The sequence below is a fragment of the Narcine bancroftii genome, chromosome 4 (genome assembly GCF_036971445.1).
Source record: "Narcine bancroftii isolate sNarBan1 chromosome 4, sNarBan1.hap1, whole genome shotgun sequence".
Classification (NCBI taxonomy): Eukaryota; Metazoa; Chordata; class Chondrichthyes; order Torpediniformes; family Narcinidae; genus Narcine; species Narcine bancroftii.
Window position 1 is genome coordinate 229,628,553 of NC_091472.1, and position 19,626 is coordinate 229,648,178.

The 19,626-nt window shown below is 42.6% G+C and overlaps 1 protein-coding gene across 5 annotated transcripts in view; it reads right to left on the reverse strand.

Moving 5' to 3' along the window:
* The window catches only part of vps8 (VPS8 subunit of CORVET complex), a 681,049-nt gene extending 663,220 nt beyond the window's left edge, over positions 1 to 17,829 (reverse strand). For 2 of the 5 annotated variants that reach the window (XM_069934259.1, XM_069934260.1), the window contains exons 1-3: positions 17,399 to 17,827; positions 3,928 to 3,996; positions 2,162 to 2,292 (exon numbers count right to left, since the gene is read on the reverse strand). In XM_069934259.1, coding sequence (XP_069790360.1) covers positions 2,162 to 2,292; positions 3,928 to 3,996; positions 17,399 to 17,470 — 272 coding nt within the window. In that variant the 5' untranslated portion in view covers positions 17,471 to 17,827. Of the gene's footprint in view, positions 1 to 2,161; positions 2,293 to 3,927; positions 3,997 to 17,398 lie in introns of all 5 variants that reach the window. The other 3 variants (XM_069934258.1, XM_069934262.1, XM_069934263.1) reach the window with 3 other exon arrangements.
* Positions 17,830 to 19,626: the final 1,797 nt, after the last annotated feature.

Below are 19,626 nucleotides of genomic sequence, written 5' to 3' on the forward strand. Positions count from 1 at the left end.
AATTTAATGATTTATTAGTTCCGTTATATAAGGATGTATTGAAACAGGCAACAGAAACGGGTGTATTTCCAGAATTTTTTTCAAGAGCCTGGATTACAGTTATACCAAAGAAAGATAGGGATCCCTTGAAAGTGGCTGATATCATTATTGAATGTTGACTATAAAATTGTGGCTAAAGTTTTAGCTAACACATTAGCAAATTATTTACCAAAATTGGTACATATTGATCAAGTAGGTTTTGTTAGAGGTAGACATTCAGTGGATAATATAGTTAACTTAATTTCATTAATTAATGTAGCAAAACAGTAATTGAATCAACCAATGGTAATATCTTTAGATACTGAGAAAGTGTTTGATCGAGTTGAAAGGAAATTTTTATTTAAAGTATTAGAAAGATTTAATTTTGGCCCGATATTTAGAAGTTAGGTTAAAGTTTTGTATGCTGGACCTACAGCAAGAGTAATGACGAATGGTCAGATTTCAGATTCTTTGAATTTATCTCGTTCAACAAGACAAGGTTGTCCTCTTTCTCCTCCTTTATTTGCTTTGGTAATTAAACCTTTGGCTCAAGCCGTTCGACAGGATTTTAGAATTGAAGGAATTATTGTGAGAGGAAGTGAATATAAAATTAGCTTGCTTGCAGATGATGTTTTGATTTATTTAACAAACCCAAAAAGTTAATTGAAGTAATTACAAAATTTATTAAATCAATATGGTAAGCTATCAGGTTATAAAGTTAATTGGGAAAAGAGTGAGATTTTACCAATAGCTGATGAAGATTATAGATTGTAAGCAAATTACTAAATCTAGATGGTCTAGTAAAATTAAGTATTTAGGTGTAATTGTAAATACAAAATATCAGGATTTATATAATTTAAATTACATACCTTTATTAAATGAGATTAAAACTGATTTAAATAAGTGGAAGGATTTACCATTGACATTGTCAACAAATACTTGCAAATTTCTACAGGTGTACCGTGAAGAGAACTCTGACTGGTTGCATCATCATCTGGTATGGAGGTACCAATGCACAAGACAGGAAAAGACTACAAAGATCTGTGAACATGGCCAGCGCCATCATGGGCATTAGTCTTCATTCCATGAAGGACAATTACAAGAGACGGTGTCTGAAGAAAACAGCCTCTGTCATCAAGGACCTCACCACCCAGTTCATGCCCTTTTCTTACTGCTACCATCAGAAGGAGATACAGGAGACTGAAGACAAACACCCAATGGTACAAAAACCTCTTCTTCCTGTCCACCATCAGATTTCTGAATGAACAATGAACCATAGACACCATCTCAATTTTTTAATCTTCTTTTGCATCAATTTATTTATTTAAATTTAGACATACAGCAGAGTAACAGGGTCATTTCAGCCCATGAGTCTGTGCCACCCAATTAACCTATACCACCAGTACGATTCGAACTATGGGAGGAAACCAAAGTCCCCAGGGAAACCCCACGCAGATCCGGGAGAACATACAAACTCCTTACAGGCAGCACAGGATCAAAACCACAGTCCCGATCGCTGCCATCGTCGAGACGTTGAGCTCATCACTACGCCAACCGTGCCGCCCTTAAAATGTATTAAAATCTCATTTATTCCAATTTTTGCACCTGTGCTGCTGCAACCAAACAACAAATTTCACGACACATGTTCACGACAATAAATTCTGATTCTGATATTGTGAACAGTGGGCATTAGGGTCATCATCGAACATAGCAATTTGAAAAATTAAATGCACATTATTTTATTGGAATACTTTCAATGCCTAATTTATGAATTAGATTCCAGTTCTCAAATCAATCCACACATCTCTTATGTAGAATAAATCACTATTCTCAACAGAAATTTTCTGAACCTCAATTAGGTCCCAGCATTCTTCCATTCTATATTATTTAAATATAAAATATCAGAATCATCAGTTAAATTTCAGATTTTCACTTCAATGCCCATCCATTGGATCACCAAGCCTTTCCACTTCACATCAATCCCACAGCCATAACATTAAAGCACAAGAGAATGGAAAATTAAATTAACATTACTAAAACACATGCAAAAATAAAGCCCGTGAATTTAATTTCTGCCTTTCCCACAGTTTCATATTCCTACCATAGTGTGCAGTAAAAACAGAAATGACCTGTAAACTCTCACCGTTTTAAATTTGTCCTGTCTCCACTGTCTGAACTAGCAAGAGAAGATGTTTCACCAGAGTGCGTATCGATGTTGTCCGTATTCAGAAGAGTTGGATCTTCCAATATGAATGAATCATCTTCGTCTTCTGTCTGTTTGAAGGAAGATAATGTTGGAAAGCGAAAGAAAACACTATTATACAATGGGCTGATGATTTTTACTGAATGATGTTTCACCCAGCTGGGATATCCAAAATCATTCGCGCACACTCTGTTCTCGCTGCTGCCATCAGGAAAGAGGTATAGGTGCCACAAGATTCACACCACCAGGTTCAGGAACAGCTGCTACCCCTCAACCATCAGACAACTCAATTAGAGACTCATTTAAAGACTCTTTTGTACTTAATTGATGGTATTTTCTCTCTGTATTGCAGTTTGTTTACATTTCTTTATTTATTTACATGCATGTTGAGTAGGGTTTTTTTGCACTACCAGTAGGTGGTAATTCTACCTTGCCCACAGGAAAAACAATCTGAGTGTTATATGTGATGTCATGTATGTACTGTGACAACAAATGTGAAATCTGAAATCTTGAAGTAAACGCAAACTCAGGGTTAATTTCTCATTACACAAGAGCTTTTTCACTTTGAAACCATGCTAACAAATATATAGGCTGCAGTTTTTCTGACAGTTTGAACCTGTTTAGTTTCCTGTTATGATCCTCAATAGCCATGGAATATAGTAGCACATTCTCTTGAGCATCAGAAGTACTTGATGGGAGCATTGCTTGATTCAGGCAGCAAAGCATCAAACCTCAGGATTCCTATTTAGCTTGTTCTTTATTATCTCGCCTTTTACATTTCTCAAAACAAAATCAAGGCTGATGTCTTTCTTTCACAGAACAGCCACACAATACCACCACAACTAAATTTCCAAATACAGAAAAAACAATCCTAGCACTAAATTTGACCAGTGATTGTCACAGACAAGCCACCCCGAATTGAGACCAAAAGACAACCAATCAAACTAGGTCAAATTTTGCCCTCAGCAATAATATGTTCTAAGGTTCCAGGACTAGAAAACCAATCAAAAATTGCAGTTTCTTTGTGGGATCTCGCCCAATTGTAATTTGATTGCAATAACAACCAGAACACTCTATACGAGCTTTCATATCACATTTTCAGCATTTAGTGGTACATTTATTTTTTAAATACTTTTACACTTAACTTGTCCCTTATCTCTAGTAACACACAACTTACCACACTGCGATACAGGCAGACAGAGTCAATGGATCAGGGAACAACTCCTTGAACACATCATTTAGTGTCCTAGTTTCATCGTTTCTTTCCAACTGCTCACAGGCTCTTGAACCTCCCCTTGTTACACTAATCAGGAACTGCTCCAAAACCACAAAAGGATGGTTTGTTCTATTGCAGACAATTTTCTTTGCACAAGGATCATTGTAAATATTTATTATTTTTTTGTATGTATTGACTTTTTTAATGTAATTAAGTAGACTGTTTTAACAGTTTTATTTTACAAATATTTTGGCTGCATATATGCATTGGACAATATACATGACAATAAACTCATTGCAGTGCCAGTGAACTGTGTTTGAATTTGCTGCTGTCTGTATGCTCTCCCTGTGATGGTGTGTGCTTTTTCTTTCCACATTCCAAAACCTTGCAGGGTTAGCAGGTTCATTGCTCACATGGTGTATTTGGGCATCATGGGTTCGGGGAAAAAGGGCTTGTTATTATGAAATCATTGAAAAGGCAGAAGTCTTACCTCATTCAGTATGCTTTCTAGAGTAGGTGGAGTATCCACCTGAGGAATATCAAACTCTTTGTCATCGATCTGCACAAAAAGAAATGGAGGAAAATGAGGATTTTTTTTTCTGAATTTAAAGAAAGAATGATGAGCAGTAATCGTGTCAAGTTCAAGTTCTTTATTAATAGAGCACATTTTTTTTCAACTTGCATTGACCAAAGTGCTGTACAAACCAAGGCAATCAATCGAAACTAGTCCAACTATTTACACAACAATGGATTAAAGCTTTATGAATAGACCACAATTGCAGTGAATAGTGCAGCACTGTCGGAGATTAGGAATGTACAAAGGGCTTCCAACGTTAAACACTAACGACAGAAGGCAAGTTTTTAACTTGGATTAAAAGCAGTTGAGGGAGAGGGCTAGTTTCATGATCAGGAGAATGCTGTTGCAGTTTGGGGGCTGCAACCACAAAGGCCCGGTCTCCCCTTTATGTGCGCTGGATGCATGGAACAGCCAGGCATCCTGTGATAGCTGACCTGAGCTGCTTGGGAGCAGGGTAGAGTGTAAGCAGATCGGAGATATTGGGGGGGGGGGGGGGGGGGGGGGGCAAGGTCATTGAAGGCCTTATATATAAATAGCAGCAGCTTGAAGTTGATTCTGAGCCACACTGATGGGACGTCAGAATTGGAGGGATATGGTCCCTTTTCTTGACACTTGTCGGGACCCTAACCACAGCATTCTGAACCGATTAGAGGCAGGTTCGGGAGGACTGGCGAATCCCAGTGTATAGCAAGTTAGCATAGTCCAGACATGAGAAGTGTGTGAATAACCCTTTCGAGGTCCTTAAGTGAGAGGTACAGATTTATTTTAACAATGGTGTAGAGCTGGAAAAAGTAGGCCTTCATCATGGCATTGACCGGTTTGTCAAATTTGAAGGCAGGGTCAAATAGGAATTTAACATGGTTTAATAAGAGTGGATAGATTACCTAGTTATGTAACTTTTTGGTGAAATTAGGGGGGGTCTGAATAGGGTGATCTCAGATTTTATCTCATTAAGTTGGAGGAAGTTGCAGGCCATCCAGCATTTTATCTCTTCCAGACAGTTGGTGAGGTTAGTTTTAAGGCGAGGTAGAGCTGGGTGTCGTCGGAATAACAGTGGAAGGAGATGCCATGTTTTTGCATGATATGGCTGAGGGAAAGCATATACAGCGAGAAAAAAATGGGGCCAAGGATGGATCATTGCAGAACCCCCACAGGAGAGGGTGGCTGAGGTAGATGTGTAGTTGCCCATGTTAACCATGAAAGCCCTGTCAGTGAGATAAGATTTGAACAAGCTCAGGGCCATGCCATTGATACCGACCAGCTGGCGACAGTCTATCAGAAAAACATGATCAATAGTGTTGAATGCAATGCTGAGGTCTATGAGCATAAGAACAGATGCGCCACCCAATTCTGTGGTGAGGAGTAGGTTGTTGTATACCCTCAATAAGGCTAAGTCCGTGATGATGTGGACTTTGTATCCTAACTGAAACTTTTCTGTTATTTTATTTTGATGAAGGTAGATAGACAGTTAAGTATTAATTTTTCAAGGACTTTGGAGAGGACAAGAAGTTTTGAAACTTGGGGATAATGGGGTTAGGTTTTTTTCAGGAGGGCTGAACCACTGCACGTTTGAAGCAGGTTGGGACAGAGCCAGTGGCTAGAGAGCTGTTGATGATGGAGAGGATGCTCGGACCCGCGAGGTCAAAGACATCCTTCAGAAGGGTGGTAGGGATAGTGTCAAGAGGGCAGGTTGCAGGTTTCATGGAAAACATGATCTTTCTGAGGGTGGGTAGTGTAATGGGACTGAAGCTATCCAGGTTATGTGGACAGAGCTGCTGTCCAGTTTGCTTACAGGTGGTGGGGGGAGGGATGTTTTTCCTTACGTTCTCAACTTTGTCGGTGAAGAATTTTTAAAATTCTTCACATTTGGCTGGGGATGTGTCCAGATTTGAAGTGGGTGGAGGGCCTACAACCAAGTTTATGGTGCTAAAGAGGACTCTGGGGTAATGGGAGTTATTGGCAATTATTGGTATTTTGTTCTCTTGACCTTCACTGCATCCTGATAGGCATTCAGGTTGCATTTTAGGATCTTGAGGGAGACATGGAGTTTCTTCCTCCTCCATTTGGCCTTCCTGCATTCTCTCCTTAGGGCCTTGGTCACATTGTTAAGCCAAGGCACCATCTTGGGCTTGGGTTTTTTCCAATTTGAGTGGATCCACAGTGTCCAGGATGAAAGAGCAGGGAAGTGAGCTCTTCCGTGTTGAGGTGGGGAGGTGGCACCTCGACAGTGGGAGTACCTGGAGGAGCGATGAGTGCTCCTGAGAACTCTCCTGCATTCCGGGAGTTAATACATCGAGAGTAGCGACTGGAGGGTGGGATTTTTTTTAGGGGGCAGGGAAAAGTCAAAGGTGATGGCAGTGTGGTTGGATACACCTGTGTCAATTAATGTTAGATTGCTGATTATTAGGTCAGCTGACAGGACTAGATCGAGCATGTGGCCTAATTTGTGGGTGGGTCCAGTAGATAGCTGATCTAAGTTGAAAGGTTCTAGTAGGTGCACAGACTTACTTACCAGGAGTTTAGATAGGCAACAAACAAGAATATTGAAGTCTCAGAGAATCAGAACTCAGCCAAAGTTTTGCATGGTCTTAGAGAGGAAGTCAACGAATTGGGTAATGAAATCTTTGTGCATTTTTGGTGGGCGGTATAGGAGAACAATTAAGAAGGGATTGACTAAGCTCACTTTGATAAGTTGAACCTCAAAGGTAGAGAATTCCTCAGGCTTTACTATTGCAGCAGTTGATTCGGTCTTTAAATACAACGGCTAGATCCCTGCCCCATCTGGAGAACCTTGGAGTGCTGAGAAAGTTACAGTTCTACAGATAGAGGGGCAGTTTCACCTGTGTTCACCCAGTTTTCGGTCAATAGTAGAAAGTTGAGATGTTAGGCAGTGAAGACATTGTTAAGTATCAGTGTCTTATTTGCCAAGGACGTGATGTTGAATAGAGCCATGTCCTATCAAAGTGCTCCAAGCAGCATAATACCCAATGAAGAGCTTTAGAGCAACCAAGTAGATTAAATAATGTGCACATTAATTTACTGATCACATTAGAAGCAAAGATGGGCACTATAACTACTTAGGAAACAGTTAACTTCTTCGCGAGGAATTGCGTTCATTGTTTCCAAACATGAAATGCAACCGCATGAAGACAAGAAGCTGCTTTTTAAAAAATATTGCACGGAACATCACCACAAATGAATGCATCTTTCAGTGATTACTAAAGACTGAATAGCACAGACCAATTTGGCAAAAGATCACACCTGAAAAGAATATTTTAAGAAGTTCAACTTCAGTAATATTGCAATTTCAACAAAATATATTTACAGTACTTTAAAGAGTTTGTAACAAAATCAATGCCTAAAAATGTCGTTAGAATTTAATGTCATGAATATACATCACGAAACTTGTTTTTTTTTTGCAGCAGTATTACCAGGTGCAAAACTGCTATAAATTATATTTTGACAAAAACTGTAAAAGAAAAATGAGGTTGTGTCTATGGTTCATTGTCCATTCTGATGGCAGAGGGGAAGAAGCTGTTTTTGTAACATTGGGTGTTTGTCTTCAGGCTCCCTGATGGTAGCAGTGAGAAGAGGGAATAGCCTGGGTGGTGAGGGTCCTTGAAGATGGAGGCAGCTTTCTTGAGACACTATCTCTTGTCCTGAATGGAGGGAGATACTGATGCCCATGATGGTGCTGGCTGAGTTCACAACTACAGAATCAGAATTTATTGGCATGGACATGTCATGAATTTTTTTTTTTTCAGCTGCATTACATTGAGTTACATTTAAAAATAAATAAATTAGTGCAAAAATAAGAGAAAGTGAGGTAGCATGTGGTTCATTGTCCATTCAGAAATCTGATGGCTGTCCTTAGGCCACTGGTTGTTCATTTTCACTCTCCTGTACCTCCTTCCCAAAGGTAGCAGTGAAACAGTAAGGCTGGGGTCCTTGATGATAGAGGCTGCTTTCTTGAGACACTGCCTCCAGTCAATGTCCTTGATGGAGTGACAACTTATGTCCATGATGGCACAGACCGATTTTTTCCCTGTCCTGTGCATTGGCTCTTCCATACCAGAAAGGGATGAAACCAGTCAGAATCCTCTCCATGGTACACGTAATGAAATTTACAAATCTTTGGTGACATACCAAATCTCTCCAAACTTCAGACCAAGTACAACCACTGGTGAGCCTTCTTCATGATGGCATCAAAATGGAGGCCTAGAAAAGATCTTTGGAAATGCTGATCCCAAGAATTTAAAGTTTTTAAACTCTTTTCGCTGCTGACCCCTCAATGAGCACCGGTTCATGTTCTCCTGCTCCTTGGTTTTGCCAATGATATGTGCAAGGTTGTTACTGTGACACCATTCAAACAGCTGATCTATCTCCCTCCTGTACACTTCATTGCCATCTGTGATTCTGCCAACAGCCATGGTGCCATTGGCATATTTGGCAATGCCATTTGAATTGTGCCTAGGCACATTGTCATGGGTGTACAGAAGGAAGAGCAGCAAGCTAAGCAAACATCCTTTGAGGTGCACCTGTGTTGATTGTCATTGAGGAGGAGAGGCTATCTCTGATTCGTACTGTGATCTTCCGATGAGGAAGACAAAGATCCATTTGCAGATGGGGGTGTTGAGGCCCAGGTTTTGGAGCTTGTAGACCAGCACTGAGAGTATGATGGCGTTAAAAGGTGAGCTATTGTCGAGTAAGAGTAGCCCGATGTACATGTTGCTGTTGTCTAGGTGAACCAGCCTTAGTGGATATTCCATTTCTCTTTGGCTTGGCTTCGCGGACAAAGATTTATGGAGGGGGTAAATGTCCACGTCAGCTGCAGGCTCGTTTGTGGCTGACAAGTCCGATGTGGAGCTAAAATGACGGTAGGTGAATTGCAGTGGGTCCAGATCTTTACTTGGGTACAAGTTAATTCTGGCTATTACCAATCACATTGGATGCAAGTGCTACTGGGTGATAGTCATTGAGGCAGCTCATTCTGCTTTTTTTGGGAACCAGGATGATTGATGCCCTTTTGAAACAGGTGGGAACCTCGAGTGCAATGAGAGATTGAAAATGTCCATGAATCCTCGAGGTTGTTGAGTGGCATAGATGTTCATTACCCTGCCAATGCATCATCTAGCCCTTTAATTTATTTATTTTTAATTTAGACATACAGCACGGTAACAGGCCATTTCGGCCCATGAGTCCACGCCGCCACATTTACACCCAATTAACCTACACCCCCGATACATTTTAAACGGTGGTAGAAAATCAGAGCCCCTGGGGAAAACCCACGCAGACATAGGGATAACATACAAACTCTTTACAGACAGTGCACAATTCAAACCCTAATCCCGATCTCGGGCACTATAAAGGTGTTGCGCTAACCACTACACCAACTGTGCTGCCCCTTGCAAGAACATTCTGACACTAGCCCAGAGACAGATATCACAGGGTCGCCAGCCTCCGCAAGGATTCTCATAGGTACTGTTGAGTTCTCCTCAAAGCGAGGATAAGTGTTCAGTTCATCGGGTGGTGAAGCATCACAGCCATTTATAGTGTTCTGCCTCAACCTTTTGGAGTTAATGGCCTGCAAACCCTGTCACAGCTGGTGAGTATCCGACTGTCTCTAACTTTGTCACAATTGCCTCTCTGCTGCTGATTGCCTTCCACAGATCATATTTAAGATGATCTGGATCACATGTCTTAAACTCCATCAATCTCGCCCTCAGTAGATTGCAAATCTTTTGATTCATCCACAGCTTCTGGTTGGGGTTCTTCCAGTATGTACACATAGGCTCACACTCATCCACACAAGTCAAGATGAAGTTGGTGACAGCCATGGCATATTCATTCAAGTTTGTGGATTTAGGAAATTTTTTTGAACAAATTATTGGAATTCAATTTCCACAAAACCCAGAATTGTTTTGTCTGGGAAATATAATGGGGATAAGACTAAAATTGAAATTATCTATGTTAAAATTGCATTGGTCAAAAAGTGCTTGGAAGTCTGACTCCCATCTAGGTATGGCACGCTGGAATGCAGAAATACATAACTGTGTTTCCCTTGATAAAATTACTTATAACCCAAGAAATAAGATTGACATATTTCTGCAAATATGGAGTCCTTATTTACAGATCTCAGGTGCAAATTTTTAGTTGAGTTTCTTCCAGTTCTCAAGTCCACGTGAACCTTCTCCAAAGATAACTAGTGAAATAATGAATTGAAAACCGTGGAGTGAACTGCGCTTTTCAGCAACCTTTCTTAATTTTCCACTCTATCTTTCTTTCTTTCTTCTTTCTTTTTCTCCTCACATTTTTTTGTGGTCTTTTGGGTGGGTTGGGGGTTGGAGGGTTTGGGTTACAACCATCATGCAGCATAAATTTGTCGACTTAGGGATTCGTATTTTTAAATTTTGTATTTGACTACCTATGTGGCCTAATAATTTTAAATAAAATATTGAAAAAAAAAATCAAAGTTACTGCTCTGAATGGGAGCAAGATGTTTTATGGATATAGTTGAAATTTTAAGTTAACTAAACTGCTTATTGACATTAAAACACAAGTTTGAGGACGAGTCCTTGAATATGGTCCAGTCCACTGATTAAGGCAGACCTGCAGGCACTCCTCCATCTCCCTTGTCCATACTTTCACTATCTCCACCACTGGTGCCATAGTCCTCTCTATAGTTTTTTCTTGTCCTGTGGATTGACACCTTCATATCAGACAGTGATGCAAGCAGTCAGAATGCTCTCCACGGTGCACCTATAGAAATTTGCAAGGATCTTTGGTGACATATCAAATCTTCTCAAACTCCTCGTGAAATATAGTGACTGGCGAGCCTTCTTTTTGATTTCATTGTCATGGGAGGCCCCAAGCTTCAGAGATGTTGACACCCAAGAATTTGAAATTCTTAACCCTTTGCACCATTAACCCCTCGATGAGGACTGGTTCGTGTTCTCCTAATTTCCCCCTCCCGAAGCACACAATCAGTTCCTTAGCTTTGCTAACGTTGAATGTAAGGTAGTTGTGACACCACTCCACCAGCTGAACTATCTCACTCCTTATTGCCATCTGTGATTCTGCCAACCATGGTGTCATCTGCAAATTTGTAGATGGCATTTGTATTATGCCTAGCCTACAGTCATGGGTGTAAAGTGAGCAGAGCTTGAGGTACACCGCTGTTGATTGTCAGTGAGGAGGAGACATCGTTTCCAATTCATACTCACTGTGGTCTTCAGATGAGGAAGTTAAAGATCTAGTTGCAGAGGAACGTGCAAAGACCCAGGATTTGGAGCTTGCTGACTAGTACTGAGTGGACGATGGTGCTGAAAGCAGAGCTGTAATCGATAAAAAGTAGCCTAATCGATAAAAAGCAGCCTGATGTACGTGATGCTGTAGTCTATGTGATCCAGAGATGAGTGGAAAGACTGAGATTGCTCTTTAATAAAACTAAATATAGTATTTTGTATCCCTATTTTGATCTCTCGACAGACAAGCGCCAATACTACCCAAGATATTAAATGAAAGGGGATGGGTAATGCAAGTGGCAAGTTACTCCGGAAAACCCTCACAAGAAACAAGATGCTGGAATCTTGAGCAAATGAAGGAAGCTGGAGGGACACAATAGGTCAGAGAGCAGGATGCTGCCTGACCCAAGGAATTCATCCAGCTTTCTACCATCCAAATTCTCTCTGATTTAAATCAACAGAGTTTTGCGGTCAGTCAATGTTTCGGGTCTCAATCTCTTTTCAAGGCCGTCTTGTGAAAGGGCCCAACCCAAAACACTGACTGTCCTTCACTTGCTTCAAACTTACCATATGTCTACCATGGAAGTCTCACCAGATTCACGTCTAGGATTCTGAATTCAATATAAATCATTGTAAAATTCACATTAGACTTAGACCTGTAGCACAGATTTGAAACATGGGAGCTGCCAGACTCCACTTGAAAAGTGGAATTGGTCCCAATGCCCCAAGAATCTAATGCTCTCCCACGTACTGTGTCTCAACTCATACATTAACCCTCTGAATTTCTATCCTCATTGGCATGTGACACAGGTAGTAAATGTTGGACTCTACTTTTGAGAGGCTGCTTTCTACCCTCTCTCCTAGCAGATTATGAGATTTATTTTCTTGCACTCTTCGTACTGTAAGTACCAGAGTGCACCACAACTCCTGGCTTACATATTCCACAAACATAAACGTGTACCTCACGGTTTCAGTAGTTTTCCAATCCAAAAGGAAGAGACATACTTCACAGACATTTATACAAATACAAGCTTTATTCTATCCAGGATGAATATTTTGGGATCAACTGTTGATGGCACTTCTACATTATTCAGCCTATCTTACCAATATATCTTCCACTCAAGGCAAACCAAGAAGAGCAAGCCCAAATGAGAGATTCAATATGCCTTTTAACAATCAGTTGATCTTCACATTGAGGGGAATGTAAATTCCATAGTATGAGCTTTGAATCAAATATTCTGTACATTGCAAGTGTATAGTGTACCACACAATGACGATTCCACACAACATAAAATACAGCACATTACATTTGCAAGCTGGTACTGAATCTGGACCTACAACTGGGCAAACCTAAACGAGAAAATTAAAACTATAAACAAGATTTCAAATAGAACTGTGACATTTTATTTCAATTCATCACCATTATTTATCGTTAATACAATGCATTGTACGGTAAAGACGAGATAGTGTTTCTCCAGGACCATGGAGCAGATTTACATATATAGTTAAAATAGAAATTAAAATATTAAGATGTATACAGTAAAAGTCCACAGTACACTATCCACACGTTCTGGGAGTTCAGGAGCCTGAAGGTTTGTGCTGGGTGGAGGGGGGGGGGCGGGGAACTGTTGCCCAATCTGTACATATTGATAAACTATGAAACAAGAAAATCAGTTTCATTGCTTATTCTTCAATATTAACTCATAAATACAATGCAATGTTATGGTCTTAATCAACAAGTTACTCCAACATGGAGTGATAGGTCTAATTTTGAAGGAGCAATAAAATCCTATGTGATTTGCAGAGAGCTCAACATGGGAAAATGTTCTGAATGATTAATGGTATGGCAAAAACACAGGGAGAATGTGTGCACATAGAAAGTTCCAATGAAATACACAAATGGGCTGAAAAAACTCAGCAGGTCATGCAGCAATCATAGAAAAGGTAACTTGCTTTTTGGGCCTGAGGCCCGCATCTGGAATGGACATTCACACAAAAAGTTGCCACAAGCAACCAAAACAATAACCATATGTAAAGTTAGTAATGTTGTGAGGAATAATGGCCACAACACAAGAGAATAATTGCACGGAAAGAAAAGCCAGTTAATGTTCCAGATTGTGGACCCTTCACTCTACAACTTGAAATAGTTACCCACTCTACAGATGCTGCTCGAACGACAAGTTATATCAGTATTTCTGCTTTTGCTTCAGATTCCAGTATCTAGTTTCTGCCATTGCTGGGAATAATTCTCCTCCTCCTCCTCCTCCTCCTCTCCTTTGAAATATTAGCCAGTCCACAATTCTTAGTCTCTTCTTCAAAATAGTGCCATGAGAACGTGAGAATCTAGACTAGGACCTTCGTTTAAACATTTCAGCTCCAAGATTGCACAGTCCCTGGAAGGGCAATGATGTTTTATACACTCAAGTCTCCAGAATGGGCCTCAAACTCAAAACCAATTGACGAGAGGATAAAAGATATTGTCCATATGGTTGTAGCAATATCTTCAACAAGGTTGAATGTGGTAGGTTCACCCAAAAGGACAGATCTCATGAGATACAAGACTAGCTGGTGAACAGGATACAGAATTCGCTTGATGGTAGGAGTCACAGAGTGGTAGTGGGAAGATTGTTATTTGAATTGTAAGTCTGTGGCCATTACAGTGATCAAATATTAACAATGTGGATAACAATGTAGTTAACATGATTAGAAAACTTGTGGGTGACACCAAAATTGGAGGTATAGTGACAGTGAAGGCTACCTCAGATTACTACAGGATCTAGATGAAATGGGAAAGTGAACAATGGATAGGCAGATAGAATTTAACTTGAGTAAGTTTGAGGGGCTAAACCAGCGCAAAACTTGCACAGTAAATGTCAATTTCTTTAGGAATGTTATAGAATAGAAAGTGATGATGCAGATTGACAGGAGGCGTGCTTGCCTTCAGTGTGAGGGACAATGAGCATAGAAATTGGAATATCATGCCCTGGAGCCTCAGTGAATGAGGGAAGATTTGATAGAAGTACACCTGTATATAAAAGTATGAAAGGCATAGATAGGATAAATGCTTTTTCTACCAGGGTTGGGTAAGACAAGAACTAGAGGACAGGGGTTTAGGCTCAAAGGTAAACATTAGGGGATGCAAGTTCAATTTCAACATTTAAGAGAAGTTTGGATGGGAGGAGTATGGGGGGGACTATCGTCCAGGTGTAGGTCGATGGGGCTAGATGGGCCAAAGGACCTGTTTCCATACGGTCATGTCCTAATGTTCTGCATTACAAATATAGAAGATTGTGACCCCATGGTTAGAGTATTGTCACCCAGCTTGAGGAGAGATGTCACTGAGATGTGAAGGGTGCAGAAAATGTTCACAAGGATATTACTGGGACTAGAGGGCTCACTTGATAAGGAAAGGCTGCATTGGCTGAGGCAATTCTTTTTCCCCCAAGAGTACAAGGTTGAGGAGCAACCATAGATACAGGCACATAAAATTATGAGTGGCACAGATAAAATGAATAGTCATTGTCTTCTTCCCAGGACAGGGGAGTCTAAAACTGGAGGACAAATGTTTAAGGTGAATGGAAAAGGTTTACAAGGGCCCAGAGAGGCACTTTTTTCCCTCCACACAAATGGTGGTATGTGGAACAATCTGCCAGAAAAAGTGAATACACAAAAAGCACTAGAGAAACTCAGCAGGTCTTGCAGCGTACCTTGATAAAGGGCTCAAACCTGAAACGTTGGTTATGTATCTTTATCTTTGCTACACAAAGTACACTTATATTTTTAATTTGTGTTTTTCCAGCACTTCCAACAGCATGCCATGACCAGACATATCTTCCCCTCTCCGCCTTCTGTCACGATCGCATCTTCTGTGATTCCCTCATACTCTCTTCCCACCCTGCCATTTCCCCCTGCAGCAGGAGGTTCCACACTGTGGCCCACCTCTCTTCCCAAACTACAGTCCAGGGCCCAAACCAGCCTCTCAAGTGAAGTAACACTTCACCTATGTATCCGCAGGATTGATATCATGCCTTTAGTGCTCCCTTTGTGGCCTTCTCGACATTGGAGAGACTGGGCGCAGTCTGAAAGATCGCTTCACTGACCACCTTCATTCTGTCTGCACCAGTGGCAGGGACCTCCCAGTGGCCAACCATTTCAGTTCTGCGCCCCATTCCCATAATCATGTCTTTCCATGACCACATGTACTATCGCACCAAGATCACGTGTAAATTAGAAGAACAACTAATTTTCCATCAAGGCACTCTCCAGCCAGATGGCATTAATATAGACTTTTCTGGTTCCTGCTAACCTGCTCTCCTCTCCTCCCTTCCAGCACTCCTTTCCCTCTCTATTCACCCAGCCATCCATCCCTTCTCCAGCTATTGCCTCCTGCCTTTGGGACGATGCTCCTTCCACCCCCCCCTTACCTTTTTGTTCAGATGCCTTCCAACATTTTCTAGCTCAAGCCCAAAACATCAATTATGCATCTTTATCTTTGCTATAAAAAAAGACACTGCTTGACCTGCTGAGTTTCCCCAGCATTGTTTTTACATCTCCAATACTTTAGTGCATTTACAACAATCAAATCTCCAGACTTTCTTGTTGATGCTGAAAGAAATGGTAGCGGTGAGAACAATTTCAACATTTCAAATACATTTGAACAGATGCATAGATAGGAAAGATTTAGAGGTATTTGAGCCATATGTGGGCAAGATTAGTTCAGACAACTTGGCATGGAAAAAGTTGGGCCAAAATGCCAGTTTTCATTGCTGTAAAACTAGCTCTCTGACCCTAATCCACTTCCAAGCATGTATCAGTTGGACTGATGCATTAGTTTTTTCATTCATTCTCAACAAGCAGTTTTAGGCCTCAGGTTGTGTGAATCCCCAGCATAAACCCAAAATGAAACATACTCAGAATACAGGGATGTAACTCTGGAACAGGCCATTCCTCCAGCAATGCCACACACAGTTGAAGCAACTGAAATATTTTCATCTTTCATGCAGCATTTCATCTTTAGGCTGTGGTACAATTTAAATATCATGTCAATTCATTAAAATATTGGATTGCAAGATGGATCTAAACCATGCCTACTCTGTTTCAATAAAGCAGTAACATATTGTTTCAATGCAACAAAAGGTTAAGCACACCACACATTGTGACAATGAGGAAGCATACAAGAGTGAGATAAGTTAGCTAATTGAGTGATATGACAACAACCTTGCACTCAACGTCAGCTTGGGAAGGGGAAACCAGTCCTCATAGAGGTGTCAGCAGTGGAGGGCAATAAGAACTTCAAATTCCTGGGTCTCTGAAAATTGGGGCGACATGTCGATGCAATCATGAAGAAAGCTTGGCAGCAGCTATTCTCTATGAGGAAATTTGGTATATCATCAAAGACTCTTGCAAATTTCCACAGTTGTACCGTGGAGAGCATTCTGCCTGGTTGCACTGCTGTCTGGTACAGAGGTAACAAAGTACAGGACAGGAAGAGGCGACAGAGAGTTGTAGACTTTGCCAGTGCTATCATGGGCATTCCATTCAGGACATCGACAGAAGGCAGTATCTCAAGAAAGCAGCCTCTATAATCAAGGAAGGACCTGCACCACCCAGGTCATACCCTCTTCTCACTACTACCATCAGGAGGTACAGGGGCCTCAAGATGAACACGGGACGTTACAAAAAAAGTTTCTTCCCCTCTTGCCATCAGATTCTGAAAGGTTAATGAACCACAGACATTATCTCACTTTTTCTCTTCTTTTGCACGAATATATAATGTACAGCAATTTTTGCATATTCAATGCACAACCCTGCTGCCGAGGAACAACGTTTCTTCACCAATGTCCATGATAATAAACTTGATTCTGAATCACAGGAGACATGCAACTACAGGCCCCGAGATGAGTGAGTGGGCAACATGAGTCACTGGGACCTGCAGCAGCTGACAGGAGGTGTAGATACTGGACTCAAGGACAGGGGGAACGTCAGAGTGGGGGTCGGTCAAGGGAGGGCAAGAGGCTGGAAGCAGGAGCGGAGGAGCAATGGGACCGGGGCCGAAGGGTGCCGGACACGCGGCTAAGGCTGCACCCCAGGGTGCGTTAAGGTGGTCGCGGGGGTTGAGTGGACCCGGGAGCCCCGCTTACCCCATCGCCGTCCGCCAGGTTGAGCTGGGACGAGCACGACACCAAGCTCTGGGTTTCCGGTGACTCCGACATCTTCCAACCTGGGTCCCGCCCACCTGTCGCCACAGCAACGGTAGTCGCACGGGATGTTCGTTGTTGGATGCGTCATCGCGTACTCTGACAGACAGCTCCTGAGACCAATCCGCTGACGGCCAGGATAGTGATTAATAGAGGGTGTTTATTGTGGAACCTGGATGACTCTTCCACAGCGCTCAGTCCCACTCCCCGGACCCTCCACACCGCCTGGGGGGACTTGAGTGCTCCGGCGATTATACCCCCCTAGAGGAGGGTTACAAAATGCGCCTTATAGGCGAATATTGGGAGCCCCCTCATCCCACAGCCGGAGCATCCATGTGGCTAAATGCTCCCCCAACCACTGGCAGTATCTGTCCGCCAGCCCAGCCAATTCCTTGGAGGAGACCTGGGGCTGGTTAAGAGCAGCCCTTTATGACCTGCCAGTAGACGTGGCTACTCTGGACAGGACGGCTTTGTAAGGTGAGCCTGGTGGGCAGCTCGCTTCTTTGCCAGCAGCTCCTGGATTTCCTGGCTGTTTTCGTCAAACCAGTCCTTGTTTTTCCTGGAGGAGAAGCCCAGTACCTCTTCAGTGGATTGCAGTATGGTAGCCTTCAACTGATCCCAGAGGGTTTCAGGGGACGGGTCCGTGAGGCGGGTTGCAACGTCGAGCTTTGCTTTGAGGTTTGCCTGGAAGTTTCCTCTCGCTTCGTCTGACTGCAGTTTTCCAACATTGAACCTCTTTCTGGGGGCTTTATTGTTCCTGGGCTTTGGCTTGAAGTGAAGGTTGAGCTTGCAGCGAACCAGCCGGTGGTCAGTGTGGCATTCCGCGCTAGGCATGACCCTGGTGTGGAGCACATCTTGTTTGTCACTTTCTCGCACCAGGATGTAGTCCAGGAGGTGCCAGTGTTTGGATCGGGGATGCATCCAGGTGGTCTTAAGGCTGTCCCTCTGCTGAAAAAGGGTGTTTGTAATGACAAGCCGCTGTTCTGCGCAGCTCCAGTTCTCAGACAGCTCCAAGAAAAGTGCAGAGAACAAAACAAAGGACTCTACATCACCTTTGTTGACCTCACCAAAGCATTCGACACCGTGAGCAGGAAAGGGCTTTGGCAAATACTAGAGCGCATCGGATGTCCCCCAAAGTTCCTCAACATGATTATCCAACTGCACGAAAACCAACAAGGTCAGGTCAGATACAGCAATGAGCTCTCTGAACCCTTCTCCATTAACAATGGCGTGAAGCAAGGCTGTGTTCTCGCACCAACCCTCTTTTCAATCTTCTTCAGCATGATGCTGAACCAAGCCATGAAAGACCCCAACAATGAAGACGCTGTTTACATCCGGTACCGCACGGATGGCAGTCTCTTCAATCTGAGGCGCCTTCAAGCTCACACCAAGACACAAGAGAAACTTGTCCGTGAACTACTCTTTGCAGATGATGCCGCTTTAGTTGCCCATTCAGAGCCAGCTCTTCAGCGCTTGACGTCCTGCTTTGCGGAAACTGCCAAAATGTTTGGCCTGGAAGTCAGCCTGAAGAAAACTGAGGTCCTCCATCAGCCAGCTCCCCACCATGACTACCAGCCCCCCCACATCTCCATCGGGCACACAAAACTCAAAACGGTCAACCAGTTTACCTATCTCGGCTGCACCATTTCATCAGATGCAAGGATCGACAATGAGATAGACAACAGACTCGCCAAGGCAAATAGCGCCTTTGGAAGACTACACAAAAGAGTCTGGAAAAACAACCAACTGAAAAACCTCACAAAGATAAGCGTATACAGAGCCGTTGTCATACCCACACTCCTGTTCGGCTCCGAATCATGGGTCCTCTACCGGCACCACCTACGGCTCCTAGAACGCTTCCACCAGCGTTGTCTCCGCTCCATCCTCAACATCCATTGGAGCGCTCACACCCCTAACGTCGAGGTACTCGAGATGGCAGAGGTCGACAGCATCGAGTCCACGCTGCTGAAGATCCAGCTGCGCTGGATGGGTCACGTCTCCAGAATGGAGGACCATCGCCTTCCCAAGATCGTATTATATGGCGAGCTCTCCACTGGCCACCGTGACAGAGGTGCACCAAAGAAAAGGTACAACGACTGCCTAAAGAAATCTCTTGGTGCCTGCCACATTGACCACCGCCAGTGGGCTGATAACGCCTCAAACCGTGCATC